General features: G+C 43.6%; 1 protein-coding gene and 1 long non-coding RNA gene across 3 annotated transcripts in view; one reads left to right on the forward strand and one right to left on the reverse strand.

The window, feature by feature from the left end:
• The window catches only part of LOC115097531, a 28,412-nt gene extending 25,716 nt beyond the window's left edge, over positions 1-2,696 (reverse strand). Inside the window, exon 1 of the long non-coding RNA XR_003858299.1 lies at positions 2,452-2,696. This is a non-coding gene — a long non-coding RNA (uncharacterized LOC115097531). The remainder of the gene's footprint in view (positions 1-2,451) is intronic.
• R3HDM4 (R3H domain containing 4) overlaps positions 2,427-24,755 on the forward strand; it is an 87,610-nt gene continuing 65,281 nt past the window's right edge. Inside the window, exon 1 of one of the 2 annotated variants that reach the window (XM_029613456.1) lies at positions 2,427-2,555. In XM_029613456.1, coding sequence (XP_029469316.1) covers positions 2,509-2,555 — 47 coding nt within the window. In that variant the 5' untranslated portion in view covers positions 2,427-2,508. Of the gene's footprint in view, positions 2,556-18,380; positions 18,653-24,755 lie in introns of those variants that run through there. The other variant, XM_029613455.1, reaches the window with a different exon arrangement.

The following is a 24,755-nucleotide window of genomic DNA, read 5'->3' on the forward strand; positions in this document are numbered from 1 at the left end:
AGTGTTCCTGAAAGGTATTCTGCTTCCCTCCAGCAGTATAACTCACAAGGAATTCACTTCAGGACAGAGATGTGATAGGAGCTGTCTTCTCCTGGAGACACTGGGCCTGTCTAATCCCAGCTGGGTCCACACCCTTATTCCTGCTCAGCAGGGAACCGCCCACAGAGCTATCTCTCTCTCTGGTTTTTAAGGTGGACCAGAGGCTAGATGCCTGATCCTGCACAGGAGGGCTTTTAGGGACACTCCTTCACAGTTTCCTTCTAGAAAACAAAGTTTATCATTTGTCTTAAAACATAGGACCACATATCACCTTTAAACATTCAGGAAATCTAAAGGTCAGATCTTGCTGCCTTGAGCAGACTCCTTTGTGAATCTTTTAATCTCAAGAAGACTCATGTTCAGGTAAGGGTAAAATGTATAACTAAAAGAGAGACTTATTTCCTACAAATTATCCTGGATAACCAGGCAATAAGGCAGTCAAATAGCCCAAATATTTATTTCCTGGAATATTCCTAAGTGGCTGCACTGTGTTATTCAATCTCTTCTCATGGAAGAAATAATTAATCAGCTCAGAATACTGCTATGTTGCTCCTATTCATTGACCCATACAACTGGGGTTGGATGAAGACTTGAACCTGCCACTGACATCTGCACAAAACTCTCCTCCTTTTCCCCAAAATGTATTCTGTCCTACACCTCAGAGTTTCCCAAATATTCCACTTAGATTCCCACTGTATAAACAGAGCATGAATGTGATCCCAGCCAGCTCTCCCTAGTGCCTTTTAGGCTTGCCCTGCCCATTCACTACAGACTTTTCCACATCAAGGGAAATGCTTCTCACAGATGAATCCCCTTAAAGCACACATCTCCCACGGAGGCTGTCACCTTTCGTAAAGGGTGACCTTACTAGCTTTAATGTGCTCCCCCCTCTTCTCCCCCCCTACATGGAAAAATGCACCAGCACCAAAAGGGATTTTATTTTCCTCAGAGCAATGTTTCTTTATGATGTGGAGTGCTCTTTATTGCTCTAAACTGTATATGTACAAAGTATAAAACTGGGTGATTGTGAGATTCCCCTTATGCTTTCTAAAAACAGTTAATGAGGAGAGGGCCTTGACTCTCTCTCAATTCTAGGCACTGAGGAACATCACATCTAGTGTCTTTTATTCTGGTTATGGGGGCCCTAATTGTGGGTATGGCTGGCTCTGGGGCTCTGACTGTGGGCACAGCTAGCTGGCTCTCGAGAACGCATCTTGCTTCAAAGCAAAACGACACCAGCAGCAATTTGTTTTCCTATTCTGCTCATCCTCACAACCCCAGGAACATGGGAAGACAGTGCCAAACTCTCATCTCCTTCCATCACAGAATCAATGACATCTTCAGTGATCACAAAACAATATCTGCACCCATGAAGCTCTGAAGAGGCTCGGGCAGCCCTCTAACCTGGAGTCAGGAACAAATCTGTGTCCAGTAAATCTCAAACAACTGAAAGCATGCACAAGTAGACCCAACCCCAAAGGCAGACAAAATGGTGTGGGGTCTGCACTAAAAGACACATCAGACTTGAGGACCTGAACACGTATACCCAAAAGGAGAAAAGAGACAGAGGGGATAGGTATTAGACATTTAAATACCAGAAATATATTAATACACAAATAAAACATTTCCAATGGAAAGGAAACAGGAAGCTACAAGGAGGTAGACTCAGGAACAGCATCAGAAAATACTTTTTTTTTTTTTTTTTTTTTTTTTTTTTTTAACAGAAAGGGTGATTGTTACCCTCCTGAAAGTGGTAGTAGAAACATGGGATAAACATGATATTTTATTGGCAAGAACGTGGAAACAAAACTCAGCGGTAACATGCAAGGAACAGCGGTTCAGCCCCAAGCCACAATCAAACGATGGTACTGTGCTCTCAAGAAAAGCATGGGGATAACTAAACGGAGAAGCAGTGACAACCCAGATCAGAAGGTGAGGGGATAATCTGCACGGAGGGGCAGTTTCAACTCTAAAAGGTGCACCGAGCAACAATTACAACCCTAAACAGAAGACATGGGATATAACCTGCACGGAGCTGCATTTATAACCGTAAACCCCTTGCTGAGCAGATTCGATGGACCACCGTCATTTACTATGTTTATATTACCAGTGCATTCTGCTCACTGCATCTCTCCTTACTGCTCTACCTCTGCCCCGGCTCCCTCACTACCTTCCCCCCCCCCCCCACCCTAGGCTCTCTTTGCAGAGCTCTCCCCATCATCTTACCTCCCTCCCCGCAGCTCTCTGCACTCGTCTTCCCGCACCCTAGCTCCCTGCACTACTTCTCCAGATACTACAGCAGCTTCACCAATTAAGCGAGCAGTTGACATCACTTCCGTCTGGGAGGGGGGCAGGGCCGGGCCCCTGAAGCCGGAAGTGCGGACATTTTGTGTTTTCCTGCTGTTCACTAACCTTTTGCTGCGTCGGTTTCGGATTAGAGTGGACTGAGCCGGGTTGGGTCAGTGCGATATGGTGGTGCTGAAGAACCGAGAGACGGGGGAACCGGAAAACTACCAGTGAGTTGGGCCCTGGGGACGAAAGAGGAGAGGAATCCAGAGGTGGACGGGGTGAGGGAAGGGACAGGGCAGGTGGGAGTGAGGTGAGGGAGGGGAGTAGAGGGTGGGGAATACGCGGGTGGGAGTTGAGTGACAAAGGGCGAATAGGAATGGTACTTGGGTGAGACGGGAAAGGGGAGGGGGGGGGGGTGTTGAGCTTGAGTGAGAGGGGATGGGGATTGAATAAGGGGAGTAAGTGAGAAGGGAGTAGGTGTGGTGTATGTGTGAGAATCGCCTGTTTTGCATTTTTACATTATTTTTTGTGATGCCGTATCGACGTTATGTAAATGGGCTGAATTAATTGACCTGTCCTGCTCTGTTCCACTGACCTATCAAAACATAAACTATCCTTTACCAAGGGAGTAACAACTTCAGGTTTATTTCAGAACCAATAAAAGCCCCGCAAAATCTTCAGCAACCTTTGCTTCCTTTTCTGTGGTGAAGTAGTTTGTTGTGTTAGTCCATTTGAATACACAAAAATAAAAGTTAACAAAAATTATATGTAAGGTGATAATCTTGTTATTGCATTAACAATACATTTCTTGACTAGCTTTTGAGATATAATACTCTCTTTTCTTCTGGTCAGAGTTCAGGTGAGCAAAAGATGACATCACCAGGAAATATGAAGTAGTATGGTTGTAACAAGTGACTCATAAAAGGCATTCCAGTGATAGGGTGAGAGAGGGTTTATGTGTGATCAGAAAAGTAGGAGAGTAATCCTAAGAAACTGGAGCAGAGTATAACCACCAACTATTAAAGACTAGTAAACTGAGTTGGATAAATTGATAGTGGAGTGGAGGAGTAGCCTAGTGGTTAGTGCAATGGTCTATGAACCAGGGAAACTAAGGTTTAAATCCTGCTGCTACTCTTTGTGATTTTGGGCAAGTTACTTCAGCCTAGATTGCCTCAGGTACAAACATTGTGAGCCTTCTGGGGATAGGGACATACCTACAGTACCTGAATGTAATCTGCGTTGAAGTTCCTGAAAGGCAGAATATATATAACACAAATAAATACATTTAAAAAAAAAAGGTGACAGGAAATATAATTTTATGGTTCATAATGTGTTAGGAAACTCTTTGTCCTTTTTTGTCAGTTCCAAAGAGTCTGATAACTGGAATGCCTTTTATGATTTACTTATGGTTCTGCACTACAATATATTTCCTGATAATTATCTTTTGTTCATTTGAATTCTGACCCGAAGAAGAGAGTATTAACTCTTGAAAGCTATTCAAGAAATGTATTGTTAGTCCAATAAAAAGGTATTTCTGTATATATATTTTTGTTTTGTTTGTTAATATTTAATTTTGTGCATTCTCTATGGTTGTCAGCCCTAATGTGGCTGCCGAAAGCAGAATAGTGGCTAATGTGTGTTAGGTGTCATAAATAAATGTAACATAATATAACATTGCTTGTGTGTGCAGGGGAAGAAAATATCTAACCTGTGTTTAAATTTTGCTATTGGTCCAGTGGCTCAGTACCAAACATTTCCAGACTAGGCTTCTGCTTGCAGGGTTGGCTGGGGATGCTATGGAAGAGGTAGGGAGTCTCAACCATTGCTCAGAAATTTGATACCTACTGGTAGATGCAGGCTCTATATTATCCAGGTTCTGGAGGGAGCTGTGATCAGCTGTTTGCCAAGGACTGTCATGATGACTGAATTGTATTGGCAGTGAGATATAAAAAATAATGGAAATTTCCTGGGTAGTTGAGAATGAAGAAGGCGCATTGTGCTGTAACCCAGATGAGGCTGTTTCTGATTGAGCTAGAAGCCCAAAGAAGGGGAATGCTCCAGGCCAAAAAAAGAAAATAATTTGTGTAACACTAGTGGTATGGTCCTCAGAAGAAAGAATTCGGTTTCATGGGAGCATAGGGTCCTTTCTCTGGAAACCAGCAAACTCCTCAAAGTTTGCACAAATGACATGAGACAGGTAGCATCTTATAGACAATTTGAGGCATGAGCTTTCAAGGACAGAGTCCACTTTGTAAGATGTATCAAGTGAAGTACAGAGGTAGGTAAATTATAGAGATGGGGGGGGGGGGGGGGGAGAGAGGAGAGATACAGAACAGAGAGAAGGCATTGAATAGGCAGGCAGGATTTGGAAATAGTCTCAATAGCATTATAGTCCAGACTACTGACAACTGAGGTAAGTGTGAAAAGACAGAATGATCTAAGAATAGTTAAGTTCATAGACAGTGGTATCGTGCCATGAAGCCATTGTCTCTATTCAGACCTAGGGCAATGGTGTTAAGGTTTTTGTTTTTTTTTATGAGCTCCAATTCAGCAGTTTCACACTGGAATGTTTATTTGAAGGTCCTTTGTAGGAGTATGGTCAGATAGAGAATGTCTTGGAAGGATGAAATGTTCACCTACTGTTCTCTGTTGCCATTTCTAATGTCAAATTTATGCCCATTTATTCTTTTCCTGGCTCTCCTCCACAGCCGCAGCTGTGGAGGAGAGCGGGGGAGTCTGGTGTCCCCGGCTCCCCCGCTCTCAGTCTCCCGTCCAGGCCTCACGGCGGGGCTCGCCATGCTCCATGGCGTCGGCCCTGCCCCTTTTACCTACCTCTGTACTTCGCCTCATGCATCTGACAAAGTAGACTCTGTCCTAGAAAGTTCATGCTTCAAGAAATTGGTTAGTTATAAGGTGCTATCACATTGTGTCATTTTTGCTACACCAGACTAACATGGCTATCTCTCTGAATATCTGAACCTCAAACTATGGAAGACCCTTATTTTCGTTGAGGTAAAAGACTTTCTTTATCAGTGATCATATTCTAGTTCCAACAAATGGTTTGGTTTATGTATAGGTGAATTTTGGCTCTTCTTTGTTCTGTGCCACCCTTTTAGGTTCATGTGAAGCATTTTCCTTTATATGAGTTGTAGAGTTAGGTGACCATGCAGCAAAGCTAAAACTTGTATCTTGGCAGCTGACTCCTGAGGTCTCTGTGGCAGGATTTAGGAGCTTGTTAGCAATTTTTGGCCTTCTCACATCTGTAGTTCGTCCTTTCATGACACCTATTTGTTTTCACCTTCTTAAAGGCTTCCACCTCTGACCATAGCCTTACACAGGTGAACCAAAGGCTGCTATGCTACTGCACCCTCATCAATGGTCTTCAGACTAATGCTGGAGCAAACTTCGTTTTTTACCTTGCCCCATCTCTCCCTGCCCAAGAACCTTGCTTGAGGCCTGCAGATATCACCATGCTTGCTCCTCCTTTGTCAGTCCAAGGCAGGATAAAAAAAGGATTTTTGTACTAATAACTGGTTAAAAGGCCAGAAACAGAGGATAAGACTAAGTGGTCTGTTTTACAAATGGAGTAAAGTTGCTAGTGGAGTGCCACAAGGATCGATACTGCAACCTGTGCTGTTTAACATATTCATAAATGATCTGGAAAAGGGAATGATGAGTGTGGTGATCATATTTGCAGATGACAAAAATATATTCAAAGTTGTTAAAACGGCAGTGGATTGTGAGGAACTGCAGAAGAACCTTGTGAGATTAAGAAACTGGGCAACTGAACGCTAGGTGAAATTTAATGTAGAAAAGATCAAAGTAATGAACATGGGCAAAAGTAATCGCAAATACAGGTATATGAAACTGGGAGTCACTACCCAGAAAAGGACCTTGGAGTCCTTTTGGGACAATACATTGATATCCTCTGCTCAGTTTGTGGTGGTGGTCAGAAAAGCAAATAGAATGTTAGAAATGATCTGGAAAGGAGTTGGAAAATATTATATTGCCTCTACTTTGGGTCATGGTGCGACCGCACTTTGAGTGTTGTGTACAGTTTTGGTCTTCCCATCTCAAGAAAGGCATAGCAGAAGTAGAAAAGATCCAGAGGAGGCTAGGGCTTTTCAGCTTGGAAAAGAGATGGCTGAGAGGGGATATGATAGAAGTTTATAAAATCATGAGTTGGTGGCACAGGTAAATGAAGGACGGTTATTTACCCTTTCAAATAATACTAAAACAAGGGGACATTCCATGAAACTAACAACCAGCAAATTCAAAACAGATTGTAGCAATAGCTTTTCACTCAGTGCACTGTCAGGCTGTGAAATCTGGTGCCAGAGGGCCTGTTCAAGGTGACTAGCATAGTGATGTTTAGAAGTGGTTCCAATAAGTGCCTGTAGGAAAACATGTTATTAGATAAATGTATACTTTTGTAAACCGTTATGATGGCTCAACCAAATAACGGTATTTAAAACTCATCAAATAAATAAATAAAGATAGCTATTGCTATCCCTGGAAATGAGTAAGAGGAATTAGACCAGTGTTTCTCAATCCTCTCCTGTAGGCACACCTAGTTAGTTGGGTTTTCAAGATTGCCACATTGAATATGTATGAGACATCTTTCTCATGCATATTCATTATGGATAGCCTGAAAACCCAACTGGTTAGGTATGCCTCCAGGAGAGGGTTAAGAAATATTGAATTAGACTACTTTAGGGGATCTGACAGGTACTTTTGACCTGGATTGGCCACTTTCGGAGACAGGATGCTGGGCTCAATGGACCTTGGTTTGACCCAGCTTGGCAGTTCTTATGTACTTCTGGCTGTCTTCCTGCTAGTCTGTTCTATTTTCTTATAGTTCACGAAGGAAAATACTCGGTGATCCAGCTTGAGTAGTTCTGGTCATTGTGGGCTCTGAGGGCATCTCTTGGCCAGTGGAATAGAGAAGTCTCCAGCTCCCCTAGTGTGGACTGGTATTTATCGGGGTATTCAAAATGGTGACTGGGATGTAAGCCTTGAAATGTCATAGAGAGCTGTGTGCAGTTGCAGAGAGATGAAAAGCTGCTGAGTCCTTAAACCAAATTCTTGGGAAATAATGCTTCATGTTGGGTAATTGTGAGCCATTCTCTCAGTATTTTATGTCTGCATCCCTGATCTGAAAGACCTGAAGCGTCCTTTTTAGCACCTGGAGAGATATGTTGGAGAGACAGGCTCAGCAGGTTCTCTGTCATCCAGGAAGTTCTCCTCTCTTCACTGACTTTTGGGCTTATTTAATTTTCTCTGCATACATTCCTTCACAATTAGTTTCTTTGTGTTGTGCTTCACAGTTGCACTGCAGGAAAGCCTGCCCAGTAGTTGAGCGTTTTCTGCTGAGAGAAAGATCGAGATGGACACTGATGGTCATACAATGTTTGACTTTCAGTCAGTCTCCTTTGTCCTGTGATGAAAGATGGAGGAATAATGATTTACATATAAACATAAAAATGACGGCGGAAAAAGACCAATTGGCCCATCCAGTCTGCCCAGCAAGCTCCCACACTTATTTTCCCATACTTATCTGTTTTATCGACCACCAAGTTCAGGGCCCTTGTTGGTAACTGTTTGATTCAAATTTCCTGCCACCCCCTGCCATTGATGCAGAGAGTAATGCTTTAGTTGCATCAAAGGTGAGCATAAGGCTTAATGGTTAAGGGTAGTAACCGCCACATCACGCAAGTTACCCCGATGCTTGTTTACCCAGATTGCACAGATCAGTGCCTTGTTGGATGTTGTCTGAATGTAAATCCTCTTTTCCATATTGCTCCCTGCCGTTGAAGCAGAGAGGTAATGCTGTATATGCATTCAAAATGAAGTATCAGGCTTAATTGGTTTAGGGTAGTAACTGCTGCAATAAGCAAGCTACCCCCCATGCTTATTTGTTTACCCAGACTGTGTAGTTCAGTCCTTGTTGGTTGTTGTCTGAATGCAAATCCTCTTTTCCATATTTCCCCTTGCCGTTGAAGCAGAAAGCAATGTTGGAGTTGCATTAACCATGTGAAGGCTTATTGAGTAAGGGTAGTAATCACCAGATAGTAGCCTCCATTCCAGCAAGCCACCCCCATGCCTCTTCTCTTCATTCCCATCCTCTAGCCTTTATGGATCCACAGTGTTTATCCCATGACCCCTTTGAAATCCTTCACAGTTCTGGTCTTCACCACTTCCTCCGGAAGGGCATTCCAGGCATCCACCACCCTCTCCGCGAAGAAATACTTCCTGATATTGGTTCTGAGTCTTCCTCCCTGGAGTTTCAAATCATGACCTAGTTCTACTTACTTTTTTCCAATGGAAAGGTTTGTTGTTGACCATGGATCATTAAAACCTTTCAAGTATATGAAAGTCTGTATCATGTCACCCCTGCTCCTCCTCTCCTCCAGGGTATACATATTTAGGTTCTTCAATCTCTTCTCATAAGTCATTTTATGAAGATTATCCACTGTTTTGGTCGCCCTTCTCTGGACTGCTTCCATCCTGTCTCTGTCCCTTTGTTTACCTTTTAAACACGAGCAGCACCTGGAGACAGATGGTTTGGTTGCATGCTGCTGTTTTCCTCCAGCCTGACAAAGGGGAAAGCCGACAGTCACTCAGCAGTGCATGGTTCGGAGGAATGTATCTTTGAAGGATACTAATGAAACAGAGTTAGGGCATCCCAACAGAGAGGTTCCAATAAAAGCAAAACTATTCCATGTGCCTATAAGTAAAGAACCACCTGAGGTAAAGAATTCCAAATTATCCCTGTCAGCTGAAAAGCAGGTTGTTAATACAAACAAAAATTACACTTTGAAATATCTGTATGCCAATGCCAGAAGTCTAAGAAGTAAGATGGGAGAGTTAGAGTGTATAGTAGTGAATGATGAGATTGACATAATGGGCATCTTAGAGACCTAGTGGAAGGAGGATAACCAATGGGACAATGCTATATCAGGGTACAAATTATATCGCAATGATAGGGAGGATCAACTTGGCGGGGGTGTGGCACTTTATGTCCGGGAGGGTATAGAGTCCAACAGGATAAAGATCATACAAGAGACTAAATGCTCAGAATCAATATGGGTAGAAATCCTATGTGTGTTGGGTAAGAGTATAATTATAGGAGTATACTACCATCCACCTGGCCTAAATGATCAGACAGATGATAAAATGCTAAGAGAAATCAGGGAAGCTAACCAATTTGGCAGTGCAGTAATAATGGAAGATTAAAGTTACCCCAATATTGACTGGGTAAATGTAACAACAGGACATGCTAGAGACATAAAGTTCCTAGATGGAATAAATGACTGCTTCATGGAACAATTGGTTCAGGAACCAACGAGAGAGGGAGCAATTTTAGATTTAATTCTTAGTGGAATGCAGGATTTGGTGAGAGAGGTTACGGTGGTGGAGCCACTTGGCATTAGTGATCATAACATGATCAAATTTAAACTAATGACTGGATGGGGGACAATAAGTAAATCTACAGCTCTAACACTAAATTTTCAAAAGGGAAACTTCGATAAAATGAAGAAAATAGAAAAAAAACTGAATGGTGTAGCTGCAAAGGTTAAAAGTGTTCAACAGGCATGGACATTATTTACAAACACAATGTTAGAAGCGCAGTCCAGATATATTCCACGCATTAAGAAAGGTGGAAGGAAGGCATGGTTAAATGGTGAAGGATCCATTTGAAGAAAATAGGAAAAAGCATAAGCTTTGTCAATTTAAGTGTAAACATTGATAAGACAGGCGAAGAGAAAATTTGAAAGGAAGTTGGCCATTGAGAAAAAAACTCATAATAAAACCTTTTAAAAATATATCCAAAGCAAGAAACCTGTGAGGGAGTCGGTTGGACCGTTAGATGACCGAGGGATTAAAGGGGCTCTCAGGGAAGATAAGGCCATTGCAGAAAGATTAAATGAATTATTTGCTTCTGTGTTTACTAATGAGGATGTTGGGGAGATACTGGTTCTGGAGATGGTTTTCAGAGGTGATGAGTCAGATGAACTGAACCAAATCACAGTGAACCTGGAAGATGTAGTAGGTGAGATTGACAAACTAAAGAGTAGCAAATCACCTGGACCGGATGGTAAGCATCCCAGGTTCTAAAGGAACTAAAATATGACATTTTAGATCTATTAGTTAAAATTTGTAACCTATCATTAAAATCATCCATTGTACCTGAAGACTGGAGGGTATCTGATGTAACCCCAATATCTGTTTAAACAGTTTTATTGAGCTCTAGCAAACAATAACACAAGTTGTACAATCAGAAAAGATACATATGCAAACCATAGGATCACAAAGTACAAACAAATAGATAAGCAACTGCTGTACCAAAAGGCAAATGTATAGTTGCCCTAACATAAGCCATCTAGCAGTAGACAATGGATACTATCGAAACCTTGTGTAGTCTGTAGAGAAAACAAATGTGATTTATTATCAATTTCCTCTCAACAGCAGTATCCCAGTATTTAAAAAGGACTCCAGGGGTGATCCGGGAAACTATAGACCAGTGAGCCTGACTTCAGTGCCATGAAAATTAGTGGAAACTATTCTAAAGATCAAAATCACATATAGAAAGAAATGGTTTAATGGAACACAGCATGGATTTACCCAAGGGAAGTCTTGCCTCACAAATCTGCTTCATTTTTTTGAAGGGGTTAATAAACATGTGGATAAAGGTGAACCAGTAGATGTAGTGTATTTGGATTTTCAGAAGGCGTTTGACAAAGTTCCTCATGAGAGGCTTCTAAGAAAACTAAAAATTCATGGGATAAGAGGTGATATCCTTTTGTGGATTACAAACTGGTTAAAAGACAGGAAACTGAGAGTAGGATTAAATGGTCAATTTTCTCAGTGGAAAAGGGTAAACAGTGGAGTGCCTCAGGGATCTGTACTTGGACCGGTGCTTTTCAATATATTTATAAATGATCTGTGAATTTAAGGTAATCAGATTTGCAGTTGATACAAATTATTCAAAGTAGTTAAATCACAAGCAGGTTGTGATAAATTGCAGGAGGACCTTGCAAGACTGGAAGATTGGGCATTCAAATGGCAGATGAAATTTAATGTGGACAATTGCAAGGTGATGCATATTAGGGAAAAATAACCCAAGCTGTAGTTATATGATATTAGGTTCTATATTAGGAGCTACCACCCAAGAAAGATCTAGGCATCATAGTGAATAGTACATTGAAATCGTTGGCTGTGTGCTGCGGCAGTCAAAAAAGCAAACAGAATGTTAGGAATTATTAGGAAGGGAATGGTTAATAAAATGGAAAATGTCATAATATCTCTCCATGGTGAAACCGCCCCTTGAATACCGTGTACAATTCTGGTTTCCGCATCTCAAAAAAGATATAGTTGCACTTTAGAAGGTACAGAGAAGGGCTACCAAAATGATAAAGGGGATGGAACAGCTCCCCTATGAGGAAAGGCTGAAGAGGTTAGGGCTGTTCAGCTTGGGGGAGATATGATAGAGGTCTTTAAAATCATTAGAGGTCTGGAACAAGTAAATTTGAATTGGTTATTTACTTTTTCGGATAATAGAAGGACTAGTGGGCACGCCATGAAGTTAGCAAGCAGCACATTTAAAACTAATTGGAGAAAATTCTTTTTCACTCAATGCATAATTAAGTTCTGGAACTTATTGCCAGAGGATGTGGTTAGTGCAGTTAGTGTAGCTAGGTTTAGAAAAGGTTTGGATAAATTTTTGGAGGAGAAATCCATTAACTACTAGTAATCAAGTTGCTTTAGAGAATAGCCACTGCTATTACTAGCATCAGTAGCATGGGATCTTCTTAGTGTTTGGGTACTTGCCAGGTTCTTATGGCCTGGTTTGTCCTCTGTTGGAAACAGGATGCTGGGCTTGATGGACCCTTGGTCTGACCCAGTATGGCAATTTCTTATGTTCTTATGACAGTTTGCTATTTGAGCACTCATATTGAATAACCTAACCTACGCCTTGCTTTGGCCCCTGGAAGTCTACGCTGGGTTGGTTCCACTGTTTTTCTGAGGACCCGCTTTAATTTCCTTCAGCCCTGCTCTGGAGAGGGCACATCTTCAGAAACTGTCAACACTTACTGTGATGTGTGACTCGGTCAGAGGCCAGCAGCTCAGCTGCTCTGGACTGAACTTTCCAAGACAGACCTCCGTGATACAGGATTTTTGCTGAATCCCATTTACAGCGTTGCTGCCTTCCCTGTAGGGTCAGCGCCTCTCTGTGGAGTTGTGGCCTGGCAGCCTGCCAGGCAATTTTGATCAGCAGGTTGTTTTGAAATTGGTTGAGTAGAAAAAGCTGTGATAGGAGTGGGTAATTGGACGTAATAGCATTGACTCTGTGCCTGAAACTCTCTTCCACATCACAGAACTTTTATTTTTGCCTTCTTTCAATCACTGTGCAAACATCTGCAGAGCTTTGACTGCTGGCAACAGGCGTTGTATTGATTTTTCCCAAATTACATTCTTAGTGCACTTTATGAAAAAACCCAAACATGCTTTTTGGTTTGTCCCTCTGTGACACGTGATGTCCCAAGTGGGGGTTAGCCTTGTCAGTGGCTCACACAGCTGCAGCTGGAAACCTGGCACACGCTGCAGTCCCCCTGCTGTCTTTGTGCCTTCCTGGGGGAGTTGCTGCAGCGTGGCCCGAGCTAGGGGTAGAAGAGCCATTACTGTTGTAGACACAGGGTAAGAGACACAAAAAAGGGAAGGAACTAGCACAAGTTTGAAATATTTACTGGAAAGGGTTTCTTTGTGAGTCAGTTCAAATAATTTGAGCCACACCTCTTCTTTTTTTAAAACTTTTTATTTAACCAACAGCTTACAGACCTAGCCTTTTATACAAACAGCTTCTGCTGACAACCAAGCAATTGGGAGAATAACACAAGAAATTGCACAGGACAGAATAAACATAAAGATTAAGGTTTATACATGTAGTGCTTTTTTTTTTTACTCCTTTATTTTAGTTTTTCAACTTTTTCATACAGTGCTTCAGTAATAGTTAGGAGACACATTTTAAACATCAAATCTTCCCCAAACCCTTCCCTCCCACCCCCTTCTCCCAGATAACTCTTTGCCTTATGAGGGAGTGTCCATCACCGCATCTGTCCATAACTCTTTGCCCTGAGAAGGTCTTAACGAAGGTCGAGAAGGTTGCTTCTGGATTTTGCATTCAATGACATCAGGTATGCATGCCAAATCCTCAGGAACTCGTTGTATTTGGCAGGAGATTCCTTCCTTGCCGAAAGCTGCTCAAAGACTGCCATTTTGTGCATCTTTAGCTTCCAGTACGTCCGATTAGGAATGCCCTCCTTGAGCCAGAAATCCAGTATCGATTTTTTTGTTAGTAAAAAAGCTTTCTTCAAAAGCCTGTGTTGGCTGTCTGTGGTGACCTCTTTTAAATCATCCATATACTTAGACATAATGGCAGAGTCATTAATTGCTATTTGAAACATTTCACTGAGACATTTCAATACCTTGCACCAAAACTCTCAGATGTGACTGCAGCCCCCCAGACTCTATGAAATAATGTTCCTGGTGCTGTACCACACTTTAAACATTGATCACTGTCCGTTAATTTGATCTTAAATGCCCATGCCTCGGAGATATACAGACATCTAAGGAATTTAAAATGTATTTCCCACATTAGCACATTATCTGACAATTTCTTTAGACCCATCAGACTCTTTCAGTATGTTACCAGTGACCGGAATGTCTGATTCCTTATTCCACTTATCCGCTAAGAACTGGAGTTGCCCATCCACCCGTATTTGGTTAATAGCCTTGTTCAGAGAGGCACAAGATATTTTTGCCCCTTAGGAAGGGAGGAGAATTCCTTAAACTTTTGGGAGTTGAGCAATCTGGACTTAAGAGAAAGATCATGTTCAATGAAATGTCTGGTCTGTAGGTAAGCATAGAACTCTTTATGGGCCAGGTCATATTCCAATCTCAAATCCTCAAAGGTGTATATTGCTCCTGTCTCCTCATGTATGAATTGGTGAAGGAATTCTAGCCCTTTTCTCGCTCATACCCGGAACACTGGGTTTTCTATCCCCGGAGGAAATCTAGGATGTCCAATTATAGACATAAAGGGTGAGATCTCCCAGGCAACTCCCAATCTGCCACACAGGTCTGCAGTTTTTAATAATGGGATTCTGTTGGATTATTTGCGGCAGGGTGCTCCCTGGCACATGCAACAGATTCTGTAGTCCGAGAAAGTCATAACAAGCTTTAGGAAGAGGGAAGGAGAAAAAGTTTCTGGTCCACACAACCAATCCTGAATATGTTGCAGGAGGCTCGCTAGATTATAATTATGAATATTTGGACAATCCATGCCCCCTTCTTCTCATGGGAGTTGTAACAATTTTAAGGATAAGCGAGCCCGCTTCCCTCTCGAAAGTAACTGACTCAATCTCCTCTCCAATTCCTTTACATGTTTCTTTTTGAGCCAGATTGGGAGCATTTGGAGTAGATATAGCCATCTAGGCAGTTCTGTCATCTTAAACAGCTGTATCCTACCTCCCAACGATAGGGGCAGGTTCTGCCACATTTCTAATCTGTCTTTGGTTTTTGTCAACAGGGGCAGGAAATTACGATTGTATATGTTGTGAATATCTGTGGAGATTTTAATACCTAGGTATTTCATGTCCTCCTCCACTCATTTCAATGGGAATGAGCCGGGCCATTGAGTCTTAATTGCCCCGTGACATCTAAAGCCTCCAACTTATCCAAATTTATTTTTAGCCTGAGAAAAGTCCAAACTGTTCCTGATATCTCATGACTTCCGGAAGGGATCTCATTGGGTAAATTAAGAAAACCAGAATATCATCCGCAAAGGCAGCTATTTTAAAGCTATGCCCTGTGGTCTCAAACCCTTTAATTCCTGGTGTCTCTGCAATTTTCCTTAGGAGTAGGTCCAAGGATAAAATATACAACAAAGGGGATAATGGGCAGCCCTGACGGGTGCCCCGTTTCAGTTCGAATGGTTGTGATATAGTCCCATTAGCGAGAATACAAGAGGTGGGTTCCTGATAGAGCAGGGAGATTTTTCTTATATCTCCGTCGAAGCCATATTTCCTTAGGACTGAGAGAAGATATTTCCAAACTACCCTATCAAACGCTTTTTCGGCGTTGAATTCTACTACCAATGATGGTACCCCAAGGATTTTGCTCTGCAACATTGCCGTCCAAAGGCGAAGTATGTGTTTTGAATGATGACCTTCCTTTTACAAAGCCAACTTGATCATGGGATATCAGGGAGGGCAGAACTACTTGTAATCTGGTCTCTATAATTTTAGCAAACAACTTTTAAGGTCAAAATTAAGTAAAAAGATCGGTCTATAAGAGACCCACCAGTAGGGGATCCTTCCCTCCCTTAGGGAGGACTGTTATATATGCTAGTTTTGCTTCTTTGGGGAAAGATCCCTGGTTTAGTCCTTAAGGGTTTCTCCAATATCCCTGCTCACAATCTTGTAATAGTCCGCATTGAATCCGTCAGGTCCTGGGGCTTTGTGGGATGGGCTGGCCTTAATTCCATCTAAGATCTCTTGTAGCGAGATTGGGCTATTTAACCACATTAATTGCTACGCTGAGATCTGCGGGAGTGACAGCCCTGTGAAAAAAATTCTGCTCCGCCTCTTCGGTTTCAACATGATTATATAGATTTTCATAAAATGACCTAAAAATATGGCAGATGTCAGCTGCCGATGACTGTCTTGTTCCCCCGGCATCCCTAAGTGCTACAATAAACGTGTGGCCTCTCTGAGATTTGACTAAGGATGCCATTAATTTGCCTGTCTTATTGCCAAAACGATACAGTTGATGGGACATAAGTTGCTGTTTCTGTGTTTTCTGATGTATATGGCTATTGAGGGAATATAAGGTTTCCCTATATCTTTTTTGTGGTCTCTGACGAGGCATTGATCGATTTTCTCTTTACCAATCGTAATTCTCTTTCTAGCTCTATAATACAGTGATTTAACAATGTTGATCTCCTGATCATATATGTTGTAATGTCTCCTCTTATAACGGATTTTCCGACCTCCTAAAATGGAATGGGAGTCAATTTATGTTGGCTTCTGTTAATTTGGTAATCATCCCATTTTTCTTTTAGATAGGACTGAAAATCCCTATCCCTTGCCAGGTGAGATGGAAATCTCCATCGAATGGGACCCCTCATTGGCCCTTCCCAGCTCATCTCCACCCACACATGTGAATGATCGGAGAATTCAGGTTGCCCAATCTCTGCCTTTTGCACCTTAGCCAGACACTGATTGGATATTAAAATATAGTCTATCCTAGACATTGTCTTGTGGGCCCGAGAGATATGGGTGAAATCAGACTCCTCTGGGTGTAGAGACCTCCATATATCGAGTAATTGCAGATGTTTGCATATAAGGGGATACCCTTATTCTTACCCATTGCGGGGATTGTCACCTGGGAGGACCTATCCAGAGTGGGCTCAACCACACGGTTGAAGTCACCCATCACTATCATATGACCCTCTGCTTTTGCAAGGAGTTCGTTCATTAAGGTTACGAAGAACTGGTGGGAGTAGGCGTTGGGAGCATACACACTGCATATAGTTACGGGGCGACCCTGAATTCTCCCCACAAGTATAATGTACCAGCCTTTTGGATCTTTCATGGTAGAGCACCATTCCCATACTAATTGCTTCCCAATCAGAATGGCTACTCCCCCTTTTCTTTGCACAGCAGAGGAATGGTATACTTCCCTCACCCAGTCCTTTTTTAACTTATTATGCTCTTGATCATTTAAGTAGGTCTCCTGAATATACGCTATTTGCGCTTTGCATCTACATATAAAGGTCAGAAGTTTTGAACATTTTACTGGGGAACCAATACCTGCTATGTTCCATGAGAGGATTCTAAGCCTGTCAGCCATATTTTATCCAGCAATATAGCTGTTGTGTATAGATATACCAGACATTGTATGTTACCGTGTTCGGCCCCCAGCCTAGGAGCTGAACACCTTCCCCCTTCTCCGACCATTAGCCCGATAGACCCCTTCCCCAAAGGTTCTCAGGCAATTGAACATATCGTTTCCCCTCCCCATCCCCCACCCAGCCCTCTTCCCCCCCCCCCCCCCCCCCCCCCCCCCCAAATCCCATCCCTGTCTCCCTCTGGTTGTATACCCCAACTCCATAGTGCCTCGCCTCCCGAAGAAGGAGGCATGGAGACCGTTTGTATCTGTTTCAGCTCCCCCACTGATACAGAAAATTTCTGACATTAATAAAATATATATTCTGTCCATGCAACCAACAAAATGTCCTCTAATTCAAGACTCACGGGCCTCCGCTTATCGACACAATTACCCTTCTGCCCTTCCTATATGATACGTCGCCCAGGTTACCATTCCAGCGAGATTCAAAATCACTTGTCGCCTTGTGTGTTCAGGAACTGCTGGGTGCTTGCAGCTGACTCAAACATGCGCCATGTGCCATTGTATTCCATTCGTAGTCTCGTAGAATATTGTAGTGAGAACTTTATTTGCTTCTTAAATACATTGGGGCAGATCCCATAGAATTCTTTCCGCTTCAGCGATACCATGGCTGAAAAATCTTGAAAGATTAAAATCTTACAGTTTTCATGTTGTAACGTGGAGCTTTTCCTGTATGCTTGAAGTATAGCCATTTTGTGGGAATAGTTCAAAAAGCGGGCTATTACTATTCTGGGCCTGGCGTTCCTGAGGATCCGGGCCCCCAGTCGGTGTGCCCATTCTACCAAGCATTGGTCTCATAGAGAGGAAAGACCCAGTTCTTCCAGCAACCAGCCTTCCAGTAATGCATGAACGATGCGGTCTGGTAGAGCTTCTGGAAACCCCACAAATCGGAGGTTGTTCTTTCGTGACCTGTTTTCCAAGTCCTCCACTTTAGCTTCCAGTGCATGTACCTGCTGCTCCAAGACCCCCTGTTTCTGCTGTAGGACTGAGGTATCCGTTTCTAGGCCTGTGATTCTGGTTTGAGTCTCTTCTACCTGCTTTTTTATTTCTTGTAGAGTTTCGTTAACTGCAGTAATTTGCTGGGAGATGGCTTGAAAACGCGTGTCCAGAGCAAGACTACTGCCTGAGTAACTTCCTCCACTAATGCCCCATTGCTGGAGCTGCGGCGTTTGTTCGGGCTCGGCGGCCCATCGGCCATTTTGGAATTCACCGCCTTGCCTGGTATCTTCTTCTCCCTTTGCGGTTTGCTGACTATCTCACCACTCCCGAGCCAAAGCTCGTCGATGCTACGTTGGGAAGCCACGGATGGGGGATGTTCGGGGCCCAGATCTGCCGAGAAATTGGACCGAAAATGGTGATTATCAGTGGGGGAGTCGGGAGCAAGCTAGACACAATTTAATCGCACATCGGATCACGTGGTCTCCTCCTGTACATGTAGTGCTTAATTGGCATGAGGCGCATCATAGTACTTCCAGAAACAGCCTCAGATAGAATTATATTTGGATCTGTGTCCCAGCAAATTATATTTCAGTTTTTCAATATCTGCAATGTCCCTCGTTTGAGTCCTCCAGTATTCTATATTGGAGTTACTTTTCCACATAGTGGCAATCATTAATCATGCTGCTAGCAGTAACTGTGACACTAAAACCCTGTGTTTGATTGTAACCCCCAAACCAACATACCTGCTCAGTAATCGTAGAACTCTTGAAAGGTGACAGGGACAGTTTTTATAATAGCAGAAATTTCTTGTCACCATCTGCAAGAACTGATTGACCCCCATGACAGTCCTGCCACATGTGGAAATGAGAACCTAATTCTCCACACCCCCTCCAGCAACTGGGGTCCACTCCCACATAAATATTAGCAAAATAATGTGTGGTAAATCCTATGTAGTGATTTAACCATTAATGTAATTCTCCCAGCACAAACATGTTTTATGTACAGCAGCCCATACATTTTTCCAGTCCCTTTCAGTGAGAGCAAGATCTAAACTTTTTTTCCATTTATTAATTAAATGTACTTGATCTGAATTTCACAGGTGATATCCCTGATAAATTACATAAGTACCATGTGACATAGATTCCAAGTCAACAAGAAATGATTCTATGCCATTAATGGTCCGAAGAGGGTTAGAGGTATTGACAAAACTGTCCAGACCTCTACGCAGCTGAAAACATAACACCATCGATCCAGTCTCCTTCAAATTCATCTTTTAGTATGTTAAAGTATTTAAACCCAATGTCGTCTCATAATCGAGTTATGAATGCTAAACCCTTTCTTGCCCAACACTGAAATCCCCTAGAAAAGGTAAATGCCAGGGCTTTGAAAGATTGGAGAAAGTATGATAGCTTTTCATCCAAGAGATTAAAAAAAAAAAAAAGTGACAGCTCGCTATATCCCAGTAGTGTGTGCAATTATTGGACTACAGTGAGAAACAGTTCTGGGTGGGGTTGGGGAGGGGTGGTAATATGATAAAAGTAAAAAGGATAGCTCTTGTTCCAGGGATATGCAAGAGAGGTCTGTTCCCTCTTTAAACTAGGATTTCAGTCAAATCATTTAAAAAAAAAAAAAAAAAAATATTATGGGACAATAATTGGCTTTGGAAAGGTCCCTATAAAAGTGAACAATCTTAATCCCAGGATAGGTAAACCCAGCCCTTGGCAATTTTAATAGAAGACATCACCTGGGGAACTTCCTTCTAGCACCCGGCAGAAAAATCTCAGATTTGGAATAGTTTACAGTATAGCCAGATAACTCCCTTTATTGGCAGAGAATATCCATAAAGGCAGGGCCAGATGAGGATGGGCCATTTGCATATAGGAGAACATCATCTATGTATAACTAAATTTTGTTCCATTCCACCCAACCAAAATCCCTTGATAGCCGAAACATTGCAGATAGCCGCTGCAAGGAGTTCAGTAGTGAGATCATAGGTGAATAAAGGGCAGCATTGGTGAGTGCCACTCTTATATCAGAAAACATAGAAATGATGGCAGAAAAGGACCAAACAGTCCATCCAGTCTGCTCAGCAAACTTATGGTAGTATCTGCCATGCCATACAAGTACCCCCATACTTTATCAGTTTCCCAGGCCATCAATTCAGGGCCCTTGTTGGTGGTTGTTTGAGTCCAATTCCCTATCACCTCTTGCCATTGAAGCAGAGATCAATGTTGGAGTTGCATCAAAAGTTTCAGGCTTATTGGTTAAGGGTAATAACAGCCACATCAGCAAGTTACTATGCTTATTTGTTTTCCCAGACTGTAAAATTGTGTCCTTGTCGGTTGCTCTCTGAATCTAATTCCACTTTTTCTCCCTGCCATTGAAGCAGAGAGCAATGATGGGGTTGCATCAACAGTATGAAGGCTTACTGGTTAAGAATAGTAATCACAATACCAGCAAGTTACCCCCTTACACTCTTCGTCATTTCCATCTTCTAGCCTTTAGGGATCCACATTGTTTATCCCATGCCCCTTTGAATTCTTTCACTGTTTTTGTCGTCTCCACCTCTTCTGGAAGGGCATTCCAGGCATCCACCACCCTCTCTGTGAAGGAATATTTCCTGACGATGTTTCTGAGTTGTCCTCCTTGGAGTTTCATTTTATGACCCTTAATTCTATTTATTACTTTCCAGTGGGAAAGGTTTGTTGTAGTTTGTGCATAATTAAAACCTTTCAGGTATCTGAAGGTCTGTATCATATCTCCCCTGCACTTCCTCTCCTCCAGGGTATACATATTTAGGTCCTTCAACCTCTCCTCATGTCATTTGATGGAGACCCTCCACCATTTTGGTTGCCCTTCACTGGACCACTTCCATCCTGTCTCTGTCCCTTTTGAGATACCGTCTTCAAAACTGAACATAGTACATAATACTGCAGGTGAGGCCTCACCAAGGACTTGTATAAGAGGATTATCACCCCTTTTTCTTACTGGTTATTCCTCTGTTTATGCAGCCCAGCATTCTTCTGGCCTTGTCACATTGCTTCGCTAGACACTATGACCCCAAGGTCCCTCTTTTTTGCTCCATGCACAAACTGCCCTTTGCCCCCCAAGACATACTGTACTTTTGTATTACTGCACCCCAGATGCATGACTCTGTACCTCTTGGCATTGAATCCTAGCTGCCATATCTTCAACCACTTTTCAAGCTTCTTTAAATCACGTCTCATTTTCTTTACTTCTTCTGTCGTATCCACTCTGTTGCAGATATTAGTATCATCCACAAATAGACAAACTTTACCTTTGATCCCTTCCTCAATGTCGCTCACAGAGATATTGAATAGAACCGGTCCCAGCACAGATCCCTGTGGTACTGTGCTTAACACTGTTCTCTCTTCAGAGAAGGTTCCATTTCCCATCATGTGTTTGTCTTCTAGCCATCAACCAGTTTGTAATCCATACAACCACCTTGGTGCTTACTCCCAAGCTACTCATTTTGTTCACAAGCCTCCTATGCGGGACCGTATCAAAAGCTTTGCTGAAATCTAAGTAGATGAGATTGAATGCTCTTCCTCGATCCAATTCTTTAGTCATCCAATCAAAAAAATCTATCAGATTTGTCTGACAAGACCTTCCCCCTAGTGAATCCATGCTGCCTTGGGTCCAGCAATCCTCCTGACTGTAGATAGTTCACTATACTTTACTTCAGCAGAGTCTCCATTAATTTTCCCACCATTGAGGTGCGGCTAACCGGCCTGTAGTTTCCAACTTCCTCTCTGCTACCACTCCTGTTTCCAGGGATCTATTGAACAGGTCATACAGCAAGCCTGCCAGCACATCTCTGAGCTCCCTCAGTATCCTGGGATGAGCCTCATCCGGCCCCATGGCCTTGTCAACTTTCAGTTTTCCTAGCTCTTCCCATACATTCTCTTCTGTAAACAGAGTTTCCTTTACCCCATCTCCATCTACAGTCTTGTCAACCAGCACCAGTCCTTCTCCTGGGTCTTCTTTAGTGAATACCGAACTGAATTATTTGTTTAATATTTCCACTATTTCTTCACCTCTCTCCACACATTGCTCCTTGTCACCATTCAATTTCACTTATACCACTTTGGGCCTCTCTTCTTTCTCTGATATATCTGAAAAATGTTTTGTCACCTCTTTGGCAATTTTTTCTTCTGCTTGACTTCTTGCTTTCCTGATTTCTTTCTTCATCTCCCTCATTTTAAACAGATATTCTTTTCCCATAGATAAGCAGCATGAATTAGCCATGCTGTCCGGGATGTTCTCTGGGCGGCTCGCTGGCGGAGCTCTCAAAGATCCCTGAGCTTTGTCAGCGAGGTGCGCCTGCATGTATCTTCCTGTGCTGCCCCGAGTCTCCTCAGTTCATTTTTTTTCCGTGCGACTGAATGCACGGGGAGCTCTCTCTCTCCCTCTTCAAGAGGAAAAGTTAAAAAAACAAACAAACCGCTGTCTAGTTCCGACATGCCGCGTCCACCAGGGTTTAAGTTTTGCCAGTGTGGAAAAATGTCAATAACTGACAGCCACAATCGATGTTACATTTTATCTGGGCCTGGACTATGATCAATCGACCTGCCGGGACTGTGGCTGCATGTTCCCCTGGGCCCAGCGGCAGAGGGCTGCCTGAATCACCCAGTTAAAAGAGGCGGCGTCTGGCTCCTAGTCTCTTCGGAGGACTCTGCAACATCTTCTCCGGGTCCCCCCCCGGACCTCCAAGGAGTCCTCCCAGTATCGAGCCTCCTTGGTTAGGCCTCCCAGTTCATCCGGACTGGCACCGAAGCGAGCTCATGCGATGCCGAAGCACTGCGCCGGGGTGCCGCACCGACAAACGTGCGTTGAAGAGCTGTCAACACGACGCATCATCGGCGCCAACGCACAAACCACCAGAGCTCAGCGACGCCGATGCATCCAACGCATGGTGCTTCCAAGCCACCTAATAAACATTCTTCGGGCACAAACGGCCCAGGGAGCCTTGTTCCCTTTTGGTGGTTGATTCAGATGTGGGACCTTTTTCGCCAGCCATCTCGCATAGTTCTTTAGCCTCGTCCAACGTGTTCTCGGGCCTTTCCATGGCTTCCCAGCACCGAAGGAAAGCAGGCCTTCAGGAGCCCTTACGGGATAAAAACGGCAGCCTCCTGTGGATACCACTCGGCCCAGGGGTCCGGACAGCGACATTCTGTTGACAGCAGTGCCTCCAAATGGCACTCCAGCACAACCAAGGCAACTTTCTCAGACAAGCTTGGTCTCTCAGGAGATGTCGCAAATTTCCCTTATACTTTCACAGTTTCTCACGACTGTGGAGCAGCAGGGTCAATATCCACCCGACAGGCCCCCAGACGCCTCTATATCACCGCAGGACAGCCCCAGTCCAGAGCCTTCTCCCACTGGACAGCCTCCGCCGCCATCTCCTCTTGCAGAGGATTCTCCTCAGCCATCCACTTCTCCAGGTTCCTCCACAGGGTACCCCTCTGACCCTGCCGATGTACCACCTGAGCCTGTCTCTCTGCCGGAGAATCTCTCCTATTCCAAGTTTGTGGAAAAGGTGGGGCAACGCCTCAATGTAGAGACTTGAAAAATTCCTGACCCCAGGCAGCAGGTCATGGGGATCCTTAAAATCTTCGACACACCTTCGGAGCCTACGGCCTTGCCTTCCCACACTGTCATGACCAAGGCTTGGGAATCCCCCTTTGCAGGGCAGCCAACTTCTCGTAAAATGGATTTGAAGTTCTAGATGTGACAGTCATCCTTTTACTCCATGGTGCAGCTGCCTCACGCCTCTGTTGAGGTGGAATCTGCTATGCAGAAGGCCAAAAAGTCCCGACTCCATTCAAATACTCCTCCTGGCAAAGATTGTAAGTATTTGGATGACTTTGGCAAAAAGCGTTCCAATCCAGTATGCTGAACGCAAAGATTCAGCAACAGCAGTTTTATATTAAGCAGTATCTGTACGACTGTCTCCAGTGTCTCAAACCCCTGCTGCGGGCCGCGTCCCCGGATGACCGACCTCCTGAGGAATTGCATGACCTTGAGGAAGGGTTACGGCACCTTCTCTGTACAGTATAAGAGGGGTTTGACATTTCAGCGAAGTTCACTGCCAATGCTACTGCGGCCCGGCACTTGGCATGGCTGCGTGCGAGCCCCATTCGTGAGGATGTCCATGAGAAACTGGCAGGCCTGCCTTGTCTCCCGAATAACCTATTTGGAGATAAGTTGAGGGAAACTGTTGCGCAGCTTAAGAAGCAGAAGGTGGCCGTCATGTCCCTGACCACTCCCTCTGATGCAGCTTCGTCGAGACGCTCCTTCGCCATCTACAAAAAGCCGGTTTACCCACCTCGTTCATACTAGCCGTATCCATCCTACCGGCCTCCTTCATATCCACCAAGTTGTCCGCAGTCCGCAGCCTTCACAGTAGCAGGGACCTCGACGGCATCATCGCCTCCCTCGGCAACCTCATCTTCCTCCGGATCCCAACCCCCCTAAAGCCCCTCAGGGTTTTTAGG

This window comes from Rhinatrema bivittatum, chromosome 8 (genome assembly GCF_901001135.1).
Source record: "Rhinatrema bivittatum chromosome 8, aRhiBiv1.1, whole genome shotgun sequence".
Classification (NCBI taxonomy): Eukaryota; Metazoa; Chordata; class Amphibia; order Gymnophiona; family Rhinatrematidae; genus Rhinatrema; species Rhinatrema bivittatum.